At 43.1% G+C, this 26,620-nt stretch overlaps 1 protein-coding gene across 1 annotated transcript; it reads right to left on the minus strand.

Annotated features, from left to right (window-relative positions):
• Positions 1-2,194: 2,194 nt before the first annotated feature.
• On the minus strand, positions 2,195-19,937 carry LOC144729283 (aldo-keto reductase family 1 member B7-like). The gene is made up of 10 exons (XM_078609432.1): positions 19,778-19,937; positions 13,046-13,213; positions 11,995-12,111; positions 11,164-11,241; positions 9,884-10,000; positions 8,215-8,321; positions 7,978-8,095; positions 7,051-7,134; positions 6,532-6,620; positions 2,195-2,503 (listed from the first exon to the last, which is right to left on the minus strand). Exons 1-10 carry the CDS (start codon positions 19,853-19,855, stop codon positions 2,452-2,454), a joined length of 1,008 nt encoding a protein of 335 aa, XP_078465558.1. The 5' UTR covers positions 19,856-19,937; the 3' UTR covers positions 2,195-2,451.
• Between the last annotated feature and the right edge of the window lie 6,683 nt (positions 19,938-26,620).

Genomic DNA, 26,620 nt, shown 5'->3' on the forward strand with positions numbered 1-26,620 from the left:
CTTCATTCTCATGAATCGTCATTGCAAATCAAAGACCACGAGAGGATATGAGGCACAAAATGTGAATTACTTAGGTATCTTAAGATGTTTCGGGGTGCCAGGTACAGTGGCAAAGAACATCATTATGAACTGGGTTCCATCGTGTATACGTTGAAGAAAAGAAACCCATTAATTTGCCAAAACTACTTTGCAAAATAGTCTGTCTGTGACTGATTAAGATTTAAAAGACAATTTTTGAAAGACTTCATTTTTTCAGTCCAATAAAGAAAAAAGGCCACTTATTTAAGTAAATTAAATTGTGACCGCCAATTTTCTCTCATGCAAAAAGGGTGACTGTGAGACGTTAATGAATGGCCTGGTGGGAGTTGAGCATGCACACCCACATGATCACATTTTAACCATTTTAAAGATTCATCTCATATTCATGAATTTTAATTTTTACATTATATCTATTGATACAGTATTTGTTTTAAGAATGTAAATGCATTCATTTTATTATCTTTGGAAGTACAGTAATACATCGATAATTGATAAAGTTTCCGTTGAACGAACTTTGGATTTTTTACAATTATTTTACACAGAAAGCTAAACATGGAAGATAAGAAATGAATACATGAATACATAAACAGTGTTTACTAATCTACGATACTATATATTATATATCGAGCGTTGCGCATCGCGATGTTTCATTTATTCATGTAGTTTTTATTATTATTTTACATTCGTGGAGTTAACTACTTCACCTGGTGTACAGGAGGTCGTGACCTGGACGTTTGTATATTTGGAGTTTGCATGTCCTCCCCGTGGTCACGTGGATTATTTAAAGTATTTGGCTGCTATACATTTCCAATTGATAAGCCACTTCGTTGTGCTATCATTTGCCGCCAGGTTGCTTCTGAAAAATAGCTATATAGCTCAGTGGGCCTTTCCTGGTAAAATGAAAAGTTATTTTTTGTAAAAAAAGACATTGCTTTGAGTTAGGACAATATAAGAAAATTCAACCACGTGCATTTTCGTTTTTTAAACAGCACCAATGTGCTGACTATAAACTGCAACTTTAAACAAACTTCAGTTCACACAAGGGTGTGGAGGAACAATGGATTTTGTCCCGGAGCCAGTATGCGTACCATTACATTCAGTGCCAAATGTAAATGTACACAAGCCACTGGAACTGGCTATATCCTGGACTTGCAGTGAGGTTTCCCACCCATCTCACACGCATGGCCGAATTGTGAAGCTAAACACTTTTGAGAGCCATTCCAATTACCATAATAAAAATGTGGAGTATACTTTTTGTTAGATTTTTCAGCAAAGAACACCTGATTTTACAATTCAGTGATATAATTTTTAGCCACCCGATACACTTTTTGATATTCCTATAATCCGTGAAAATATTTGTGTTTACGTACGGATAAAATTAATCAATCTGAAACAGTGGAAAACTCATCCTGATTATGCACATGAAGGAGGAAAAATGTCCACACATCTTCGGGGCTGGGTGCGACAACACAAAAGTCGTTTCCAGCCACACACGAAATCACAACCGGTGGTCTTGTGGCCCCGGTGGTCCTGGCTAGCCTATGGTGACGGCAAAATGATGATTCCTGGCTGGTGAGCACAGAAGAATTGGTCATCTTTGTCGGTGGCTTTGAACCAGTGGTGGAAGATCTACTTGCCTAAGATAAGGGGTCTGTGGCTTTAGAAGACTCTTGCTGACTTTTCACAATTTAACTTTATGGGAGGATGGGCACGTTTGACCTCGACTAAAAATGAGAAAAACTTTAAATGCAGAACATCAACGACATGATTTGCATGTTATGTTGGGACATTTTCAGATCAAGATTTTATTATCACTCTTGAAGGCACTGTTCTGCATTGTGGCTTGGAGCGTGGTGCTTTGTCGTGTATTGGAGAGATGGAAGTGCAGTTTTTTTCCTTCTAAATTCAGAGCCCTCTGCTGTATCTGTTGGTGAATAAAACATTCCTGCTACAAACCGAGTTAATTCCAAGGACGGCTATTATATTGCAAACACATGTACATATTTGACCAAAACCATAGGCAGAAAAAAAATATCATCAAAATTATGGTATTTGTGATTGTTAGATATCAGTCAAAACAAGAGCAGAACTGGTCAGCTGTGCTGACATTACATTGTTTTCAAAGCACTGCCTTATTGAAGAAACAGAGACACAATTGATATTCAATGTTGTTTTATTGTATCACATTAACGTCCATTGATTTATTTTGCGATTACACTTCAGCATAACACCAACGCTGTGTATAAAGGAGATGTATCACTGCGTTATTTCGTTAAAAAAATTACCGCCACACTTTTGCAAAGCGTTCAAAGCTCACGCTGTGCACATTTAGTTGGTGCAAAACACTGGCCCTATTAAAACAACTCAATTGGCATCAGCTGAGACCGCCTCTGAAGTTGAGATGTATGTCCATTAGCACGATGGGTAGTCATCGTTCACTGGGAAGTATTTGTGATCCTTCACTCTGTGAACAACAGGGAGGTGCAAATGGTCACGGACACTCACGATTATTGCAAACGCGACTCTTTACTTTGCATGTCGGAGGACACGCGAGTACGATAGGTCAGTTCTCCACTATTATTCCAATACTGGTAGGAACCTCCAAGTTACACCAGCCCACAGGGGATTATTGTGTCCGTCCGTCGTGCAGTGAGGGGCTGGGTGGGGAGGGAGGGGCTGGGTGGGGAGGGTGAGGAGGGGCTGGGTGGGGAGGGTGGGGCTGGGTGGGGGTGGGAGGGGTGGGGCTGGCTGGGGAGGGGCTGGTCACCCCGTGGTGCCCTTATAAAACTCAACGTTTAACCTACTCACGCCGGCTTGTGCCCGCCCTCACAGTCGGGCATATTTGCAGAATACACCACGCCGCCGTTGACCCTGGCCATTGACCGAGCAACCCAACGTTCCTACAGCTCCCTCCGCAGGAGGAATGTGTTTATTTTGTGATGCTACGTTGCCAGTGGTGCACAAGCACAACTACTACTATAATAGCCCAGAAATGTGTCCCGCGCATGACGTCACTCCACATGCCGCACCCCCGCGTCATTAATAATAAAATAATCATGAGCGGGTGGATTTTTACACTCACGCAGAAGGTCGAGCGGAAATACATTTTTTTTATGGAAATTCGCTTTAAATGCGACGTTTCTTTATTGAAAGTTAATCAAATTAATAAGTCTACGCAGCATCAAAGTGTATTTGGTCTCTCTATTTATTTCTTCAGCACTTGCAACAAAATGTAAGTCTTCCCCAGTATAGTTACACGTGGCTCTGTCTAGATCTAAACATCCTCAGCGGATCAAAGTGCTCATCAAGGATAGTCAACCGCAGCGAAACATTTTGAACGGTGATAAGAGATTCACACAAAATGTCGTATACCGAGAAATCTTCCAAAGTCCATAATTTCATTTTACAAGTTAAGATAAAAATATTTACGTGCAACAATTCGTAAAATAATTTACAACTACACAAGAAAACGTAAATGTACATCTTTAATATTACAGTTTCCGTCCTAGGACGGGCAAAAGGCTGGTTAACAATAAAGCTTAACACATCCATCAATAAAACTGCCTTAAAAGAAACAGAAACATAGTCTTAGACTTAAATTTCGATTTAAAGCTTTGGTGACTGCAGGGATTCATATTCTTGGTTCTTTCGGTAAAGTCACGTAGAAGGGAAAAAAAAGATACAAAACAATACAAATTCTCACGACGTTTCGACTGCAACACATGCAATCATCATCAGGTGTGAAATCCACAGCAGGAAAATTTGAAAAAAGTGGTGCTAACGTTAGAAAAAACCGACACTTTTTTCAAATTTTCTTGCTGTGGATTTCACACCTGATGATGATTGCTTGTGTTGCAGTCGAAACGTCGTAAGAATGTTTTTTGTTTTATATATATATTCTATCAATTAATTAAATAATTAATGAGTTGCTTATTTTATTATTTCCCTTCTACGTGACTTTACCGAAAGAACCAAGAATATATAGTCCTAGACTTATGAACACCCGACTTACGAACACCCTCACTTACGAACGCCAACTCACGCTTGCAACCTGAACCGTGGAACTATTTTGTTCATTGGAGAGATCCTCCGTGAGATGTAACGAGTCAGCCTTGCACGGGGAGTGTCTGTGCGTGTGTGTGTGTGAAAGTCGCGTAGCGGTGTAGCGCTACGCTGCGCTACCAACCTGAGTTCGATTCCCACTCACGACCAACACCAGTGATGATTATCTAAAATGGGTCTTGGGCCTCCCCTAGGTCTCCTAAGCCTCAAATGAGTACCTGCTACGGTGTGTAAACATCGACACTGTCAGCTGTGCCGGCCTTCATAAGTGCTGCTTGCTAACAGCACTTGCCCCAACAGCCTGTTAAGGCTATACGGGGGAATCTTTGGCATGGGGGGGTGTCTGTGTGTGTGTGTCTGTGTGTGTGTCTGTGTGTAAACATCGCCACTGGGGAGACAAAGGCGGTCGGGCGTGGTGCTGGCCACCCACCCCCTCGTGTGCCGTTCCGGTCTTCATAGGTGCTCGCTCACAGCACTTGCCCCTACAGTCTGTTAAGGCTATACGGGGGATCTGTGTGTGTCTGTGTGTGTGTCTGTGGGCGGTAGTCTAGCGGGTTCGATTCCCGCTCACAGCCAGCAGTGACGATTATCTGAACCGGTCCTGGGCCTCCCCTAGGTCGACTCAGCCTCAAATGAGTACTTGGTGTGATGTGTAAACATCGCCACTGGGGAGACAAAGGCGGTCGGGCGTGGTGCTGGCCACCCACCCCCTCGTGTACCGTTACCCCAACATTATGTTAAGGCTACCAGGGGGATCTTTGTCTGTATGAGTGCCCCATGTTTGTGGATGTGCAATTTAATAACTCATTGTTCCCCTTCCGACAAGCGAGCCAGCATCAGGACTCAAGGTGAAAATAAAACAGACTTTTTTCTATTTATGTTACTTTATTTTAGGTTAAATTGTATTTTACTATGTAGTATTTATTACAGTGTTCAATGTAAATTTACACAATTCTTCTTATTTATGGGTTTAACAATGGTTCCATTTTTCATTGGACCGTAACACATTTTATAATGTTGTTAAGTCGGGTCCTGCCTCGTACAATATGCTGTACTTGGTGACGTTTTGGGCCACGGCCCTTCTTCATAGCACACTATTGTAATGCCATCTACTGATCATCGTGTAGCTCTACAGGTGTGGTTTGATCACGCACATAATGGAATCTGATCCACATACCGCGTCTCCAAAGCACTCGAGTTATGGTAAACAGAGAGAGAGAGAGACACACACATAGACACCCTCTGTGTGTCTCAGTGTCGTCTCTCTCTGCTTGTGTGACTGTCTGTGTGTCTCCGTGTCTGTGTTCTGTCTCTCTCTCAAATTTAGCAATCTTTGGAAGAACGTAATCAACCAGGTGGGGTGTTGACTGTTGTGTTAGCCGACTCTCTGTGTTGTATTGCATTCTATTTCTAAGTTCACTAGGTTTGTTTTCTAGCTGATGACGATTGCTTGTGTTGCAATCGAAACGTTGTATTCTACTATTCAATACTGGTAGGAACCACCTGGTTCCACCAGCCCACAGGGGATTATTGTGTCCATCCGTCCGTCGTGCATCCAAAAATGGGAGGGGTGGGGCTGGGTGGGGAGGGGCTGATCACCCCGTGGTGCCCTTATAAAACTCAACGTTTAACCTACTCACGCCGGCTTGTGCCCGCCCTCACAGTCGGGCATATTTGCGGAATACACCACGCCGCCGTTGACCCTGGCCATTGACCGAGCAACCCAACGTTCCTACCAGCTCCCTCCGCAGGAATGTGTTTTATTTTCTTTCTACGTGACTTTCTTTCTACGTGACCGAAAGAACCAAAGGGTAATTCCTGCAGTCACGAAAGCTTCAAATCAAGTTTGAACCTTAACATCGTCAATCTTCCGTCAAAAAAAATTCCGAAGCAGAAGATTAGTGCTGCCAATGTTATTTGTAACTTTCATTCTTACCCATGCATCGATAGTTAATATTTTATGTGTCATTTTAGTGAGGGACTGTGTGTTGTCTTCTTGGTGTTGTCTGGGAATGTTTTGCTGTAATTTTGCTGCCTCCTGATGACGATCGCTTGTGTTGCGATCGAAAGGTCGTAGTTTTTTCGTTTATTTTATAAAAATGTTATTTCCATTCTACGTAACTTTACCGAGAGACTCAAATCACATGAATTCCTGCAGTCACAAAAGCTTTAAGTCAAGTGTTTTGTATTGTTTGTTGCCGGAACTTTCTGACCCACCCCTACTGGACATCTGTGCAAAAGAGCTTCATAGCTTATCGGATTTCACTGAATATTTAACTTTGTTCTATCCATAAGCAGAGCTCACATGATGTACCTGTAGTGATCGTTATACGGCGCATTTACAGGACAGTACTAGTTTCAAACTTTTTAAACATACGATTCAGCTACATCTGTTTAAGTGTATCATATATCAACAATGCAGCTGCTTACTTGCTGAAGAGCGAATTGGCCAAAGACCAGCCTCGGTCTAGCTGCGCCAGCTTGATCAAGTCCTCTTCGTCCAGAGAGAAGTCAAAGACCTGGCACAGGGGTGAAGATTATGGAACGCTTTAAACGAGTGATTCTAGAATTAAATTGTTCATTTCTCGAGGCTGTATAGAACGGAAAGCCCAATATAGTTATTCCAGAGTTTGTTTATTCCAGGGGCCTGAGTTGGAGACATGGGAAGTTCACGAACACAATACAATATTCAGGGATACGGAAGATTTCCAAAACTCCAGCGATCCACGTGTAGATATTGTCACTGGAAGTTTATAGGTGGCACTTGAAAAACGTTTGACTCAAGATGAAAACAGTTTTTAGGAGTAACATCTGACTTTGCACTGAAATATAATATGGGATTACAAGGGCGTGCCTTTGGGGATTATTGCGGTAATTCGCCAACGGAACTTTCAGAGCATTGCCTGCAGCGCGTGCACATGTACGCATATGTACTTCACTTCACAATACCTTGCTGTTTTGGATAATGTTGGCTGGTGTGACGCTCTTTGGAATCACGACGATATTGTTCTCAATATGGTAACGGAGCAGTATCTGTTGGCACAAGACAAGTCGAGCGAGTGTAAAAAACACTCAGCATCACACAGATAGACACCCCCATTATCTCCGAAATGTGGACGAAAATGAGATCACTTTGGGATTTCACCGCGTGACTGGGCGGTGCCACCAATGGCGATGAAAATTTCCCCATGCTCGTTAGAGCAGGGAGACGTGTTGGCTTTTGGTACACGGCGCTAACAAACCGGAAGCAACGTTGAGTATAATGTTCCAAACTGCTACTTTGTCTGCTCCAGAATATTTGAAATTGCAACTCTCATCTTTTCTGTAATACTGTATTGATAATTTTGTAAACCTAAAAAAATTACAATGATTTGTATTTGTTTTTGGTTTTGCAAGTGGTTCTGTACTAAGGATGCCTGACTAGCACATGCTAGTGAAGGGCCAAATCAGCCTTTAATCCCATTTTGGTAACACATAACAATCGTTTTTGAGAAGTATTTTTTTTTTATCAAAGACTGACCCGTCACGTGAATTTTGGAATTTAAAAGACTGAATATGACTACAAAAGAAGCAGAGCAACACCGCGGTTATGTATCTCCACTCTCAAGTGTGGAGATATTTCGACTTTGTTATGGTTTTGCTGCTTCTAGCTGTGATGTCACGTATTTTTTCCGCCCAATTTCAGGCATTGGCATTGACCTTTTAATCATTCCCAATACATACATTTTACGACGCTAAATGAGACCTTGCTTAGAGATATGCATTATACGGTAAAAGTAAGTGTTGATGACAACGACGGATGATTATAATGGTGAGGTTTTTGTTGTTATGGCGACTGATGATGACAGAACATGAAAATAAATCATCCCACGTCACCTGCCCACTGCTCTTGCCATGCTTCTTAGCGATGTCGGAAACCACTGGATCTTGCAGAAGATTTCCAGGATCTTTGTCCAGTTTCACGTTGTCGTTTGAGCTCTTCGCCGCAGCCAAACTGCATGGTCAAATGAACAGGTTCAAACGAAGCACTCAAGGAGAGAGCAATAGCAGAGATGGAACATATATTCGGCGTGAAATTGAGAATTCTCGGGAATAGGATCAACCGAGTCTCACCTGGGACGGTCGGGTGAGCCAAAGGGGCTGTAAGCCGTGAGCACTATGCCCTGTGACTTGCAAAACTGGACCAGCTTTGGTTGTGCATTGTATGGATGCAGCTCCACCTGCAACATATAACAAAAACAAAGACAAAGTACCCCCATGAAGCGTGTGACAGACTGTTGGGGCAAGTGCGATTAGCGAGCACCTATGAAGGCCGACGCAGCATGAGGGGGTGGGTGGCCAAGACGACGCCCAGCTGCCTTTGTCTCCCCAGTGGCGACGTTTACTCATTGTACCAGGTACTCATTTAAAGCTGAGTCGACCTAGGGGTAGGCGCGTGACCGGTTCAAATAATCGTCACCGGTGTTTGGCATGAGCAAGAATCAAACTCGGGTCGATGAGTTCATCGAGCAGCGTGCTAACCGCTACTTTACCACTCCCTACCAACAAAGACAAAGATTCCCCATATAGCCTTAGCAGACTGTTAGGGCAAGTGCTGTTAGCGGCACACGAGGGGGTGGGTGGCCAAGACCACGCCCAGGTACTCATTTGCGGCTGAGTCGACCTAGGGGTAGGTGCGTGACCGGTTTAAATAATCGTCACTGGTGTTTGCCGTGAGCAGGAATCAAACTAGGTTCGCCGGGTTTGTAGTGCAGCGCACAATTCACTCCACTACCGCTCCCCACCACCTTCTACATAAACACACATGTACACACGTGCGCAAAAGCACGATGGGAGAGCAGTTGTAGCCCCATCCCCCCTAACCAATTCTACGAATCCCCAAGGCTCAGAGCTGCCAAACCATAGATTGGAGCTCTGTGCTATGGGGGAAAAACAGAGAGAAGTGTGTACATTGACGCAGAGAGATGAAGTCACACGGAGAAAGACACAGAGGTGGAGAGACTGAGATACATTAAAAACAGCATCAAGACAAGTAGAGATGTGAAGAGACACAGGGACACACAAATATGGAGAGTGATGTAAAGAAAGACGTGGAGATATACAGAAAATGGAGAAAGACACTGAAATATGGAGATAAATGCACGGGAAAACAGAGACACGCAAACAAGAACACAGACAGCGACACGGAGATACAGATGCATAGAGAGGCACGGAAAATGTATGAAGACACAGAGAAATGGAGAAAGACAAAGTGAAAGAGAGAAACAGAGAAATACGTACACGTAAAAACACAATGAACACACGACCACTCGAGTTCTCCCCATGTATGTACACTTCTTGCGTTCATACAACGCACACATATTGTGATATTCTCTCATAGCATGAGGATATTACTCAGTGACCTGATCAATACAAATGACATGTCGTCCCAACATGATTTGAGATGCCCTGAACCAGTGATCAGCAGCTTGAGACCCCTCTACCTCATTTTCCCTCGTCCGACATCCTCACAACACAGACGACACCAACCACATGTTGCTGGCGAGGTGTATATGCAGCGTCCAGTCACTTACATTCACGATTTCGTGCCTCCGATTAGCACGGTTGGCTACGTACAGTGCAAAATAAGTTGAGCGTACATACGTAACAACTTGTGTTTGTATTCTTGATTCTTTTGGTAAAGTCACGTAATTAAAGTTTTACCGAAAGAACCAAGAATATGAATCCCTGCAGTCACGAAAGCTTTAAATCAAAACTTGTGTTCACCCACACAACTGCGCACCTGATTGACGACAGGCTTGATCGAAGCAGAGGACAGCAGTCGTTTGAGCTGGGGGATGTTGAAGTTGGAGACGCCAAGGGACTTGACCAGACCTTCTTTCACCAGGTCCTCCATTGCCTGAGACAATCGGAATTACCACTGCTTCATTGTAAAACTTCACGGCATTTACAATTAACTTTCATCATTTATTACAAAACGCTCACAGGTGCTTATGTATGTTGAACTTCTTTCGCACCAAACGTAGCCAACCGTGCTAATTGAAGGTGCGGTGGAAGGACAACAAGCTAAACACACAAAAAAGTTGTAAATAATAAAAAAAAAAATCTAGATTCAAAAGTGCATAGCTCCAGTGGCTTCCTAATATCGGAAGGAAGAGCGTTCCAGACGGCCGTAGATGCACAACCGAAGGGCGCAGTAACCGTCTTTGTTGTGTCAGCCCAACAACTCTCCAAGCTCGATGATGTAATTACAGTTTTGTGAGAGGTCAATGGGGCAATTCTACGAAGAAAAGTACATTGCTCCAGTGGCTCCCTAATTCGATTTGGCCACATAAGCGCTTTTGAAAGTGCACGATGCAGTGGCGGTCTTTGTTCGATGGCTAGCCATTGTAGATTCATGTCCTCTGCGTCAAGTCGGATGCAATTTATTACATACATTTTCACCCTGATTGTTGTTACCCTGACTCTTACTGAAGGTGTTGAAGACACCAACTCAAGACGAAAGCGCGATGAAACAATATTTATATCGTAAAGTGCCTTGTATATGGTGTTGCATAAAGCTACTTCATGGCAAATTGAAGTAAAATGCGTAAAGTTTACATGGCCAAATCTCCCGCAATGCGCCGATCCTTTGAGATATCAGAAGCTCAGCTGTGCTAATCCCGCAGTGTACTTAATTGGGTGCCCGCTGTCCTCAAATTCGTTGAGCTATGGCTCCCAGTGCCACGATGTGTACTGCAGGTGGCAGTGCAGCAACATTCATTGTTATACTAAACCTATATGCTCCACACCTTCAACATCCACAAACGGAAGTAGAAAACCATGGTCAAATAACACCCATGACCGAGCAGTGCATTGACAAAATGGCCATGTATGTGCGTGCACACGCATGTGCACGTACTTGAAGGGTCCCTTTGAGCTGCCTTACGCGTCAAAAGTGATGTTACATTTATTTTAAGGAAGATGAGAGCCCATATAGACATGCAGGGTATAGAATGTGAAGTGTGTTTGCGGGATAAACATGCTGTTGTATTTATATTTGTTGAGAGCATCACTTGGCACCTTCCAGGTGTCCAGGTAATCAACGTCCGAGAAGAGAAACCTGCCGTCCTTTGCGGGAAATAATTCCTCTCCCACGTTCTGAAACGGGAAAAGTCACGGTTAAAATGATACAGCACCATAACATATGCCTCGAGGTAAACGAATGCACAGCTCATTTATCCAAGTAACATCAAACATACCTGTTCAGTGTCCAGTCTTCACAGTTTTGTTATTATTAATATTTGAAATCGTAAACGCTTAATTGTTGCTTCGTGTCAAGCTCTTTGACTTTATTTTTGAAAGATAATTAAAATAAAATGCATTCATATTTTAAGAGATACTGAGAAGCGGACACATTTTCCCAGTTAAACTATTTTATATGACAGCAAACACAACCCATGTTTATAAAGGACAGGTTATGAATGGGTTTACAGTGGTTATTAAAAAAAAATATGCCAATGTCCATGAATTAACAAAATTATAAATACAATACAGCAATGAAAAAAGTCAACAAATATTTTTTTTTACAATATATTACTTAATTATAAATTGTGGCTGTGTAGGAACAGTATTATTTGTCAACAATTCAGTTGCATCAACGTAAATATGTTGGCTCTTGCAATCAATCCTCCAAGGTCTACTCTTAGTTTCCCACCATTTGCCTTTTGGTCTTTCCTTGGTTACTGATCACTCTAATACCTGTTTCCTCTCATCGCAACTTCATCTTCACGGTTGAATATACAGGGTACATTTTCTACTCTGAGCTTACAACATGCTGCCATTGTCCGTATGAATTTATTTTGTAAGTGTATAACAGTGAAATATGAATGTAATATTTTATTGATGCAACACCTGATAGCCCATGGGGGAATGCATGAGATAGAGGTCCAGGTAATCAAGCCCCAGGTCGGTCAGTGTCTTCATAAAACTATTCTTCACGTCGGCAGGGGCATGAAACTTGCCCCAGAGCTGCTCACAGTCAACACACAAGCACAGTAACAGTTATAGGCTGATTTCACGATTCATTATAATTTCACACAACAGAATTAGTAGAGGTGGCTGGATAGGGTTTGGGGATTATACATGAAAGAGCCCTGAGCTGGTACCATTGAGTTACTGGTTTTCATTATGGGGGGCCACCTGTGATCAAACCAAGTTCTAAAATGTAGGGAATTTATGGTCTCAGCCTAGTGACCAGAAAATAACATCATATTAAATGTGGTTCTTCACTCAATGCAAAATATTATTAGTTCTGAGAAATATAATGTTGGGGTGATTGCCATCCATTAAACATCTCTTTACAAGGCATGTAACATGTGTCCCTAGTGTGTGTAAGAGCTTTGTGAAGCACATTAGAAGTCGTTTTTAATATAATATTTCAAGGCGATTTTCTGACACACGGATATCCAAATATAAATTAATGTAACCTGTGACAGAATGCCAATAGTATATTTGGAATATAATTGAAATCAAAGTGGAGATCCAAAAAACAGGAACAGCTCCAGAGAAGGGCTGACCTCCCATTGAGTGAAGGTCAACTGGCACTTTACTATAAATCCTTATATGAATGCATGAAGGGGGCACTCGATCAAGATGAAAGATAAAGGGTAGGCAGGGGTAAGTCTCTTGGGGATTTTTGAGGCAGGGTGATTTTGTAGTTGATTCGTGATTGTATTTGGGACCAGTCAAGGAACCTAATAAAATAGCAAATACGTGGTTTAATTTAAAGGTGTGAATGAAAAGTTTGGCAGTGGATTTCTACATAATTTGGAGTTAGAAGGCGACATGCCCAATTCATATCGGAACTTGTTTTTCCTATTGATGGTCAAATCTGTCATTCAGCATAAATATACACAATGGACTTGAACTTTATGATATATGTAATAGAGTACAGGATGCACACCTTGCTGACAATGAATAGCTGGTCTCGGGAGGCGATGCCCTTGGCAATGCAGGCACGCACACCCGCCCCAACCTCATCCTCATTTTGGTAGACGTAGGCTCCATCCACGTGTCGATACCCCGCCTCGATAGCCGCCTCTACGGCCTTGCAGACCTGCTGTGGCTTGGACTGGTGATGGAAACACAGCACAAAGCAGATATGAAACACTGCAGTGTTTGTTGATTTTTTTTGGCTTTAAGTATGTAAAATATAAAGACCCCCTACTCTGTGCCTATCAGTGTGTGTGTGTGTCTCCATATCTGTAACAGTTTTTTCACTGTTTATCTCCATATCAAGAAATTTCCCATGGCCCTATTATCCGTGGTATTCACGGCAACTTTAGGGTCTGTGAAAAAAACTCCTATTGTCTGTGGCCCCATTCCTATTCACAATCTTATTCCGAAAGCATAGCGAACCCGCTCTCTTCATTTGTGGGAAACTAAGCCACCAGCGATTAATATATGCAATGGGGTGGGTGACCACCATGCATGCCAGATTGCCATAAGCGGACGCGCGGCTGTGAAAAGGTGTGGGCAGCATAGGGTAGTTCATCAAAATACCAAGTTGTACGAACTGTGCTCCTGTGTTCCCACCGACCAGCGTGAACAACTGTAAGGTCAAATAACTCCCGTTACGTAAGGACGCCCTCATTTAGTACATTGATGAAAGGGGTGTGTGTGTACAACGTACAATTATAGTATAATATATGTTAAAGCCAAAACACAGACAAGGTTCCTTTGAGACGAAGACCAAACAGAAAAAACATGGTCACATAATTAAAACATTCAGATGATTCTTGGACACCATACTTTATGGTTCATGATATCAGCACCACCTTTGTAAACATTTATTAGATTATCGGGGTTTTCTCTTTGATTAAATAATGGAACTAATAATGATATAATTACAGGACTATACATCAGTTATTCAATAAAAATCAATCAATCTTGATTTTAAGCTTTCGTGACTGCAGGAATCCATACTCTTTGGTTCTTTTGGTAAAGTCACGTATATAGGTAGAAAAATAAAACAAAATAAAAAATAATATATCACGACGTTTCGATCGCAACACAAGTAGTCGTCCTCAGGCGGAAAAAATAATCCAGCAATGGAACTGCTGAACCAGGAAGAACAAAAAAAATCAACATTCACTTTCTGACCGAGCTGGAAGATACTGTACAGATATTCATGATTGTACATTAAATGTGCTACAGTATTCGAGACATGAGCAATTGTGAATCATGCTTGGCCGGTCTTGAACGAGCAATTATGAGATTAGGGTCGGAGATGGGTTAGCACTTGGCCGGGCAGCATTTTTACCCAGCACACATTTCGACTGAACTCTTATTGATTTAGTCAACTGTTTTCCTTAACAATTTTATCTCAAGGTTAAAAAAGTAATACCTACCTGAAGATAACATTCTGCAAGTCATACCTTTAGGAATAACGCATGTAAATAAGTTACAGTATAGTACATGTTGACTAAATGGTTAACTCATCTGATAAGCACCATCTTCTTCACTACAGCTAAACCCAGTCCTCACTTTGAATGGCATTGAGGCACACCTTACATTCAAACAAATCAGTTTTATTATTTTACACTTGAACTTATGAACATCTGTATTCAATCAACTTGCATAAGCTGTACGTGTGTATAAATTATGTCTCATTCTCTCTTTATCTCTGTCTAGCCTAGGGGTCGGCTCTTTGGCTGCGTAAAGATGATTGAGTAAATGTTGCAAGGAATGGGTCACTATGTAATGTCCTGGTGACAACAAAATGTACAACAGTCAAATTGTGCTGTTAAAAAATAACTAACGGGGGGGGGGGGGGGGGGGAACAAAATAAACGCAGTTTATACCATCACGCATTTAGTTTATTTAAGTCAGAATGTGTGTTGTCATCTGTCGTAAACCTGCTGTGTTTGTGTCAAAGTAGCTCTGCGTGTGATGCGGCTCTCGAACTATTTTGGTCAAAGACAAAAAACAAAAGAATGTCTCTTCTTCTTTCAAAGGTCGCCGATGCTTGATCGTAGCCGGTGTCTGCGTCTCTGTATCTCTCGTGTCTTCGCATCTCGGTCTCTCCCCATCTGCTAAGAGCCACACTCATTGTTGAGGCAGTTCTGGCTCCTGCTGTCATACACAGGCAATTGCACAACACTGACCACCACCACCACAGCTTATAATGCCAACTTCACCACTACAATCTATACCCCCAACACCAAAGCCATGCAACCTTGGGCAAATGTTGACGTTGCACGTTGGCCCACCGTTGCATGTTTACTGTGGGACGATTGTGATTGTACAGGGGAAATTATTGATTGCGCAATGTCACAAGCGATCGCCAACCAAACCACAGATTGATTAATTACGTAGAATTGAAAAGCGGTCGTTGCGTGAGTTGGCATTATTGTAGGCAGCGTGTAGGTGTGGGAACAATGCTTATTTGTTTAAGGCGTAATGGACAGCCTTAAATTGTGCAACTGGAGTGGGAACAGGTTAAAATGTTTATTCTTTATCAGGATACTGTACAGCGTTTTTCAACGTTATATACAGCAAGTGAATAACCAATTCCGCACAGCGCATTCAATTGTTGATTTTGAAAAAAAATGTGCCGCTATTTATGATATAAGGGGTCGTCCATAAATGATGCCACGCACCTGGGGGGGGGGGGTCCGACATTTGTGACGATGTGTGACAAGGGGAGGGGGGGTGAGAAATGTAACGTCACATCAAAATGTGTAACTTTAAATAAATATAGACAACACGTTCTACTTAATTAAATTGACTTTTTAATACATGTTTTCTACTACAACATCAGAGTGCAGCGCCACATTAAATATGCACTACAATGACAATAGTTTAAAGCGATTTGAAGCATGTTTTATTTGGGGGGGGGGGGGAGAGCTTTGTGACGTCATATTTGAGGGGGGGTCTGGATTTTTGCGACGCCGTGTGCCGATGGGGGGGGGGGGGGGGTCAAAAATCGTCAAAAATCGCGTGACGTCATTTATGGACGGCCCCTAACCCACCAATTGGTGCGGGCCCTAGCATTGCGCCCACCATACCTATGCCCATAAGAATGTCAAACTCGTGCAACGATAGCTGTTTGTGGCTGATGGTGGATGTTCTGCCTCACGGCAGGTGTTTTGCTCCACGCCAGAAGTGGGGGTGTGTGTATACAGGAATTTCCTGTTTTGAGGTTGAGTTTGGTCACGTGACCAGGAAGTTACGATTTGACAGTCTTTCAGCCACGAGGCTGGCGTCCGCCATTGCACAGAGTTCAAGATGGTGGCACAAATCACGTCCCAGTGAAGTCAGCTGTAACTGTACATTGTGGGACTTTAAGAAGCATTGTCTGTAAGTTCGTTTATGTTCTTATAATACTGGGAATGCCGTTATAATGCTGTAAATGCCTATATAATGCTGTTAAATTGTTATGATAAATACGAGGCCTAGTTAACAACGAAGCCTGAAACTTGCCTTATTGTAAATGTTACCTGTAATTGAATAAGTTGAGTCAGACTTGTACCTATGTAACCTTATTGCGATCTTGAGAGCAAGGATGACGAAATATCTCATCCACAATTCAGTGTTATGTGTAGTAGTGTACATTTAGGCTGCAGCATGTTGATTACACGATGTGCCCTTAACACAGTAGCTTATTCTCTTGTATAGCTATTCAGTACTAATGTAGGTGCCTGGTCGATCCAGGATCTATTGTTGAGTTCATGTTATCTAAGACAATGTTATGATGTTGTAGTGTTCATTCATTTTATTGATATTACCAAGTATTCACATATGCTGTATTTGTGCTGTTTTTCCATCAGTTTTACCTCGTTCAATCAATTAAATTCGTTTGGAGTCGGATGTTCACCCTGGCTCTGAGAGTTTATTGTATGCGAGGTTATCTACTCAGAAAGCGGTGCAACGCAGCGCACAGCGAGGCCGAGACAGTGGACTTGTGTTTGAACAGTCACTCTCAGTCGTGCGGGTTATTTCACCATACGCAGTCTGACGTCGTTGGTTGGTGAAGTGTGTTTAAGGTGGGGCGCTTCGACATTGGGCCAAAGTACACATCGGCAATGGGTTTCGCTGCAATGTCCTCTTCTGACAACGTAGTCGCCCATCCAAACACTAACCCAGGCTCAAAAATATACGATACAAAAGAAAACTAAGTTACACCATTGATTGTTTTGTCTAGCTACGTGTGGTTGTCCCGTACAGTGGTCTCTTATTGCAGTACTGTACTGTGACATGTTTTCATACTCAATTATTGAGAAAGGAATTTTCGACATTAAAATTGTAACGAGTCGTTTATTTTCACACATACAGGCCAGGAGAAGATTTTCATTCGAATTTTTTTTTGTCGAATAGGAAGACCACACCATATTAAACTACCGACTCGATCATATGCAAGTTCTCGTTATTAAGTCCAGCTACAGTGATACCTCGGTTCACGAACGCTTCTGTTCACGAACAACTCGGTTCACGAACAGAAAAGTTCATAAAAATATGCTCCGGTTCACGAACTCCACTTTGGTTCACGAACAGGAGCCGCGGCCATTTTAATGCTATTTCCAGGCTGTCACATGGTCGTGACTTCCTGTAGGAAGATCGTGGAGAGAAGAAGAGACACAGAAATAAGTACTGTGAGTACTGTGAAGACACTTTCAGTGACTTTTAGCTTTTTGGTGTGCTTTTTAGCACATACAGTACTGTACTGTACTACTGTACTGTACTGTACAATACAGTACTGTACTTACTGTATTGTACAGTTCACCCGTTTGAGTGCTTACTGAAGTCATCTCAAGCAAGGTTAGTGTTCTCTCTTTATACATTACTATACTGTACAGTACTAATGTGTATTGTAATTTGTTTCATATTTTTGTGCTTCAAAAACCAAAAGAAAAGGTCACAACGGATTAACCGGATTTACATTGAACCCTATGGGAAAATGTGCCTCGGTTCACGACCAATTCGGTTCACGACCAGAGTGAGTTCACGAATTAAGTTCGTGAACCGAGGTATCACTGTACAAGTCTTTTTATAGTTTGTACAACAGCTCAAAACTGCGTTAAATCTGCCTCGCAAGATTATTATCTGGACACAGCATAGTTTGGCTATCAACCGACATTCTGTTTGTGGTCCACATCTCCAGCTGCCGTGGCGAGATGTTACCTACCTCGCCTGGTATACAGGTTGTCGGTCATAGGTTCGATCCCGTCCCTAACGCCTGTATATTTGGAGTGGCGCGGATTTTTATCCGGGTCCTCCGGTTTTCCCCTCCACATTTAGAATGAACACGCGTGTAGAGTATTTGGCTCATATACATTTCCACGTGATAAGCCACATCCTTAAGCAATCATTTGTGGCCAGGTCGCTTCTGAAAAATATATTTCTAGCTCAGTGGGCCTTACCTGATTAAAAACATGTATTTTAGTTCTTTGTAGAATTTCCCCATTGACCTCTCACATAAAACTGTAATTACATGATCGAGCCTGGAGAGTTGTTGGGCTGACACAACAAAGACGGTCACTGTGCCCTGCGGTTGTGCATCTACGACCGTCTGGAACGCTCTTCCTTCCGATATTAGGAAGCCACTGGAGCTATGCACTTTTAAATCTAGATTGGAAACCGAATTTTTTAGAACTACTTTTTTGCGTTTAGTTTGTCGTTCCTCCCCCCACACTTCCGATTAGCACAGTTGGCTACATACGGTGCGAAAGAAGTTCAAAATACATATCACCCAGTCCAATGCCTAGATATAAGAGATATAGGAGGATCATGATCAAATGGACAACTTTTCCACAGTGATTGGAATGCAATTGCATGTCAAGTACAGACTTAACCCACACTTGTGAAACCTGTTCAAAGATAAATGTACATTGTTATTACAATAACTTTTCAGTATAGAAGTCTTTCAAATCCTACTATATATAACATCCGTACACTATGCTTCTCATTTTATGAGTTGTAGAAAAAAAACGTGTTGTTAAATGTAATATATAGTTACAGCAGAGCCACGCATTCAAAATTAATGGAAACACAAGAATTTTCACGATATCTGACAACCATTGTACGCACTGACGGAGCCAGTGGGGGTGGGGTGGCACGTGCCCCCACAATGATCCGATCGAAATCCCTAATTTCGATCGGATCATTGTGGTTTATTAGAAATACATCGGCATTTTGCGACCCCCACTGCCACTGTGCAGCATATTATTACGTGCCAGGGACTCTATGAGATGATAGGACAATAGTCTTGAGTCCATAATGGGTAATAATTAACGGCAAAGCAGTTATAAGTGACTCACAGAATTGTGCGCAGTTGCGTATACAGTACACGACTGAAGGCATCAACACCTTCAGCGAGCGCGATGCCGATCACATAACGCGGTTCGAATTCGACCTTCGATTGATGGCTGCGCCATCGCCGCACACGCGTCGAATAAAAAGCAAGGGACAAGTCCTTACTTACTAACAACTCCTCTATCAGTTTTCATTGCTGGATAGGTTGCCCCCCCCCCTACCTGAAAATCCTGGCTCCGCCATTGATTGTACAGCACGTACATTTGTGAAGTGCATCTTTTCCTGTCCATTGGATGCACTTTTCATCTTATATACATTTTTATTTAATGCAGGTTCTGACGATGGGTGCAAATAATCGAGTGTGGGGTGCAGTGTGATGTACCTTCCATGTGCCCAGGCCAAGCAGAGGCATGTTGTGACCATCGGAAAGGGTCACTGCTGCTGTCGAGACGTCTGCCATTGTTGTAAACTCACGTGGAAACTATACTGGCTGCGTGGTGTTCCACTGCCAGCTGCGTGTTCATGCCTGGCTATTTATCGTCTCCACCCAAAACACTCGCCCCAGCCCAGCCGACATGGGCAGACCCAACCCTCGTACCCATTTTGTGTTCAAGGCTGACAAATGCGACTGATTATGTTTTGCTATACAGTGAGGAAAAAAGTATTTGATCCCCTGCTGATTTTGTACGTTTGCCCACTGACAAATAAATGATCAGTCTATAATTTTAATGGTAGGTTTATTTGAATAGTGAGAGACAGAATAACAACAACAAAATCCAGAAAAACGCATGTCAAAAATGTTATAAATTGATTTGCATTTGAATGAGGGAAAAAAGTATTTGACCCCTCTGCAAAACATGACTTAGTACTTGATGGTAAAACCCTTGTTGGCAATCACAGAGGTCAGACGTTTCTTGTATATGGCCACCAGCTTTGCGCACATCTCAGGAGGGATTTTGTCCAACTCCTCTTTGCAGATCTTCTCCAAGTCATTAAGGTTTCGAGGCTGACGTTTGGCAACTCGAACCTTCAGCTCCCTCCACAGATTTTCTATGGGATTAAGGTCTGGAGACTGGCTAGGCCACTCCAGGACCTTAATGTGCTTCTTCTTGAGCCACTCCTTTGTTGCCTTGTTCGTGTGTTTTGGGTCATTGGCATGCTGGAATACCCATCCACGACCCATTTTCAATGCTCTGGCTGAGGGAAGGAGGTTCTCACCCAAGATTTGACGGTACATGGCCCCGTCCATCGTCCCTTTGATGCGGTGAAGTTGTCTTGTCCCCTTAGCAGAAAAACACCCCCAAAGCATAATGTTTCCACCTCCATGTTTGACGGTGGGGATGGTGTTCTTGGGGTCATAGGCAGCATTCCTCCTCCTCCAAACACGGCAAGTTGAGTTGATGCCAAAGAGCTCCATTTTGGTCTCATCTGACCACAACACTTTCACCCAGTTGTCCTCTGAATCATCAGATGTTCATTGGCAAACTTTAGACGGGCATGTATATGTGCTTTCTTGAGCAGGGGGACCTTGCGGGCGCTGCAGGATTTCAGTCCTTCACGGCGTAGTGTGTTACCAACTGTTTTCTTGGTGACTATGGTCCCAGCTGCCTTGAGATCATTGACAAGACCCTCCTGTGTAGTTCTGGGCTGATTCCTCACCGTTCTCATGATCATTGCAACTCCATGAGGTGAGATCTTGCATGGAGCCCCAGGCCGAGGGAGATTGACAGTTCTTTTGTGTTTCTTCCATTTGCGAATAATCGCAACAACTGTTGTCACCTTTTCACCAAACTGCTTGGCGATGGTCTTGTAGCCCATTCCAGCCTTGTGTAGGTTTACAATCTTGTCCCTGACATCCTTGGAGAGCTTTTTGGTCTTGGCCATGGTGGAGAGTTTGGAATCTGATTGTATGATTGCTTCTGTTAACAGGTGTCTTTTATACAGGTAACAAGCTGAGATTAGGAGCACTCCCTTTAAGAGTGTGCTCCTAATATCAGCTCGTTACCTGTATAAAAGACACCTGGGAGCCAGAAATCTTTCTGATTGAGAGGGGGTCAAATACTTATTTCCCTCATTAAAATGCAAATCAATTTATAACATTTTTGACATGCGTTTTTCTGGATTTTGTTGTTATTCTGTCTCTCACTGTTCAAATAAACCTACCATTAGAATTATAGACTGATCATTTCTTTGTCAGTGTGCAAACGTACAAAATCAGCAGGGGATCAAATACTTTTTTCCTCACTGTATAAGGGTGTGGTTTATGATTAAAGATTGAACCAAGAGGATGATAGTCTAAATCTTCTACTTTATATGGGCATGTTCCTGCTAGATTTATGCAAGACAAGTGCTATGAATATACCCATGAGTAAAGATTAAATACGTGACCTCGTCACATGCATTAGATACCCTCGAATTATGGGATTTGTGAGGGTGTTTTTTCCATGTTCTTTGTCTCGTCTTGACTGCTTTAGCTGAGAAGAGACATTAAGTGAATGTTCAAAGTAATAATTAGCAAAGTATAGCTGTAATGCCAAATCCTCGCAACAACTGCCTTTCCCCCGGACCCGAGGAAGGGGCGGCGTGCCTTTGGCCTCAGAAAGGGGGACCTCTCCCCTGCCAGGAGCGGGCAGGCCATGGGCACACCTGGAGCGACGGCTCAAAAGAAAGCTGTCTCTGGTGTGGACTAATCAGTTTAAATACAATGCATATATTATCAGTGTGTTTTTTGTTTGCATTCTGACCACAAGTATTGTGGTTAATGCAGACGTGATTCCTTTTAAAAGGTTTCAGTTTGGTGCTTTAACATCTTATCACCTGTTTGTTGCTAGAAAAAAGGGGAAAACCTATTATCATATTTTGGTACTGGCAAAGGAGGTCCTATAATATAACCTTATTGGCGATTAGACTTTCACCTGTCAGGTTTGGATGTACCCTTGGATGAAAGATATTCATACATATATTAAGCTGTGACCTTTGAACGTGTTGCGTGGTTGATATATAGTGTAATTTTTTTTTTAATACTCATTGCTTGAAGAAATAAAACCTTGTTTATTTTGGTAATATTTCTTCAAACTGCAATACATCCTGTTTTTGCTTGACTAAAATATATAAAGTAAAGGACATACAGTATAATTATGCTGGGTAATTATTTTCATGACATGCATGGTTATTATGCTTTTAATCTTAGTCACACCACTAATTACCATACCTTGCAGTACTTTACATGCATTTAGTGTGACTAAAAATAAATTATTACACCTGCAAGTTTATTGTCATCAACGTAAAATGTTCTACGTTATCTTTCGTATGTAATGTGTCTCAATGCACAAACTGATGGATGAAGGCTGTAATAATCTCTCATGATACTGCGACGCAACAATTTACCTGGGAAAGCATCCTGACAGTGCTGTTATAAGTTATTAAATATACTAATATATAAACACCCAGCTCTGTCATTCTGTGATTAACGCGGCACGGATTGGTTGAAGCGCGTCACGTGACCGCGGGCAAGCAGCCAACCAGGGGTGCGCCCCTCCCCAACATGTATGCCCCCGGATTGGTTGAAGTGCGTCATGTGACCGCGAGCAAGAGACGAGTGAGTGAAAGTGAGGAGACGAGTGAGTGAGAGTGAGGCAGAGCCGTGCTCTGTCCACTGCTGCCCCGAGGTAGAGCCATGCTCTGTCCACTGCTGCCCTGAGGGAGAGCCGCGCTATCTCCACTGCTGCCGTGAGGGAACCAGACGCGCTCTTCCACTGCTGCCCTGAGTCAGAGCCGTGCTCTGTCCATTGCTGCCCTGGGGCAGAGCTGCGCTCTCTCCGCTGCTGCCCTGAGGGAGAGCCATGCTCCGTCCGCTGCTGCCCTTGAGGGAGTCCCGCGCTCTCTCCACCGCTGGCCTGGGGGAGAGCCACGCTCTCTCCGCTGCTGCCCTGAGGCAGAGGCGTGCTCTGTCCACTGCTGCCCTGAGGGAGCCCCGTGCTCTCCACTGATGGCCGCCTGAGGCTCGCGCTCCCGGGGTGTGCTCTGTCGCTTTAAGATGTTCTGTGTTCATATCTTGTTTGTTGCGGTTGCACCTGACTTAAGAGCCGCATGTCTCACAGGGCATTACCTAATAAATGAAACTTGAAACCTAAGACCCCTTAAGAGCTCCCAAATATTCCTAACAGTTCTTTCACTGATTAATAAGTGATAGCTCTTAGAAGTTAATGTCAGGATGACAACTAAAGTTTAGATACATTTACATTCATTCACATTTAAGTGACATCGCGGGATCGTCCAAAAAGATATGTAGAGTGAAAGTTTTAAGTGAAAGCCGCGTAAAGCCGCTCTTATTCGACTTATTAAAAGTCCTCAAGTACAGCGAAGCTGTTCGCGTTGTTTTTTAGTTTTTTTAATCTTAATTCACTATCAGCCGTACATCCGATCGTCTCTCAAGCCATTAGATTAAAAAGTAGTTGAAGGTGAGTTTTTTAAAAATAAAATCTGACACAATGCACACGGTTCTAATTACATTAGTACTGTATATTTTGGGGTGCTTAAATCCACTGCTGGATGAAGGCCCACCGCACGCTGTGCGAGTGGATCATAAGGATTTACTTGACCAGTCTGTTGGAGGCCGCCGCACGCTGTGGTTGTTGGGGGGTGCTGCAGGCTGTGGTTGTTGGGGGGTGCCACAGGCTGTGGTTGTGCGGGGACGCTGCAGGCTGTGCACATACTATGTTGTTGGGGGGGGGGCGCCATAGGTGCCCCCCCCCCCCCAACAACCTAGTAAGAACATAAACGAACTTACAGACAATGCTTCTTAAAGTCCCACAATGTACAGTTACAGCTGACTTCACTGGGACGTGATTTGTGCCAACAACCTAGTAACGATATAAAAGCCTTTCTAAATTCATTGATCGTAAACAATGTGGTTTCCAAAAGTAACCAGTGAGGGCGAACAAATTACGTCGTGCATGCAGAGCGCCCGTAGATGTTTTTTATTCGCTTGCAGTTACTAACAAGTTATTCAGATACCTCAAAAAATGGGCACTTGGTTAAAATATTGATATTCACTAGTCACATTTATTTCTCAGAACCATGCTGGCGGATCAAGGAAAGGGGGTACTCGGTTGAAACAAAATTCAACCAGGGGTGCAGAGTGGTAGCCAAAAATGGTTGAGAACCACTGATCTAGGGAATGTAATCCCAAATATGATCAGCGCAGCTTGTGCAATACCGGCACGATATGCCCTCTAACGTCATTGTGTATGCACTGCACACAACACCCATAGGATGACGTCCAGCCATCCACCCTACTCGCGCTGCCACGTTGCCCTCTGCGAAAGTCATCTTATTATCCGCAATTTTCACAGATGACAAGTTCGCATTTTAACAATAAAACAAACATAGACCCAATGGATTCGTGTACACATACCATACCTGTCAACCCATAGGGTTTACCGTATTCTTGTACAGGAAAATTGAGTTTCCAGGTCCATACCGCATACAGCCGTTTCAATACGGGCAAAAAAAATTGTCCATGTGTTTGTGTTTCTCCCTTGTGATGGGACTTTGTAGGATGAACGTTGAGATTAATAAGGGCACGGGTGACCAATATGGTCTGCATTTGTCTGTAATAAGGTAGGCACATTAGGGGGGCGCAGATGGTTCATCGGCCAGTCATCTCAGTCGGTCAAACCCATGGCACCTGCTGGATCTGTCCCGTGGCCTCCTGCCAGCAGTGAGCCTTCGCCATTTCACGTGATAGCCTCCAAAGTGCACCCAGCCTGGCACAGGCGCCGTGGTGGGCAGTGGCGGCGGCTGTTGATCAGCGGACATCCACGAGGTTGTCAGTTCAGGCAATTAAGACCATTAAGGGAGTTAAGGGGGTTGAAGAGCAAATAAAAGGGGTGAAAAGTGGCAGTTGGAGTTCAGTTCAGCCTGGAGAGGCTGGTTTGTTAGTTAATGCGTGGGATTTACTGGTAAAAATATTTTGTATTTGTATGTGTAATGAGAGCGCCATCTCCTGTATTATGTGGGGTGTCAATGTCTGCACCGTCATTCTGTGTGATATGCAGTTATGGGTTATCTCGGGCAACGATCCCCAACCTTTTTGACACCAGGGACCATTTCGTAGAAGACAATTTTTTCACGGACCGGGGGGGGGGTCATCATTGGGTCTTTTACCCCTTTTCAAAGAAGCTCTCCAGCGACGTTTTTTTTTTACTAATTTTGGCTAGGGTTTAGAGCTTGTGGGCTTACTAAAACTGTGACTGAGACAAGTGCGGGAAAGAGGCGCGGACGGAAGTGGTCAATAAAACAAATCTGCAGGCCACCCGCGGACTCACTGCTCACCTCCTGCTGTGCGGCCCGGTTCCTAACAGGCCACAGACCGGTACCGGTCCGCGGCCCGGGGGTTGGGGACCCTTGATCTAGGGGAAGGATTCCATCTCGTTCTAGATTTGAAGCTTTCGTGACTGCAAGGATTCATACTCTTAGGTTTTTTCGGTAAAGTCACGTAGGGGAAAATAAATAATAAACATAAAAAAATAATAGAAATAAAATATTATTCTTTTATTTATATTATTATTTTATTTATATTATTTATATTATTTTATAATTAACATAAATAATACAAATAATAGAAACAATATTATTTTATTTCGATTATTTCTATTATAAATTTTTACCTACGTGACTTTACCGAAAAAAAACCTAAGAGTATGATTCCATCTCGGTCAACGGCAATGGGGCGGAGCCACCCTGGAAGCTTCTGGAACGCTCCCGAAGGTTCTATGAGGGGCGTGGCCAGAGGCGTGGTTTAGTCGCCGGGAGGGTATATAAGTGGGGGCCGGAGCAAGGCCATCTCCGTCGGCCACGTGACGCGTTAGAGTGGTTGAGGGTGCCACGTGGCGGCATGTATCCGTAGTGCGAGTGAGAAGAGACGAGAGACAACCCAAGCTGTACCGAAGATTTATTAATAAACGATTCAAGTTCTTATCGTGTCGGAGACGCTCATTACATGTGTATTTTAAAAGTGCTTTGTTTAGCTTTTCCTATAATTTACACACATATCGTGTTTTTGTATTGTTGGAACGTTCTGACCTGCCCCTACTGGACGTTTAAAAAAAAAAGAGCTTTACAGCTCGTCGGATTCCTCCAGTGTCAATACAGATTCTCATTTAGAAGTTTGGTCAAATGAACCCGCACGAACCGCAAGGGTCTTGTATGGATGTGAAGTCAC

This window comes from Lampetra planeri, chromosome 2, assembly GCF_965212315.1.
Source record: "Lampetra planeri chromosome 2, kcLamPlan1.2.h2, whole genome shotgun sequence".
Lineage (NCBI taxonomy): Eukaryota > Metazoa > Chordata > Hyperoartia > Petromyzontiformes > Petromyzontidae > Lampetra > Lampetra planeri.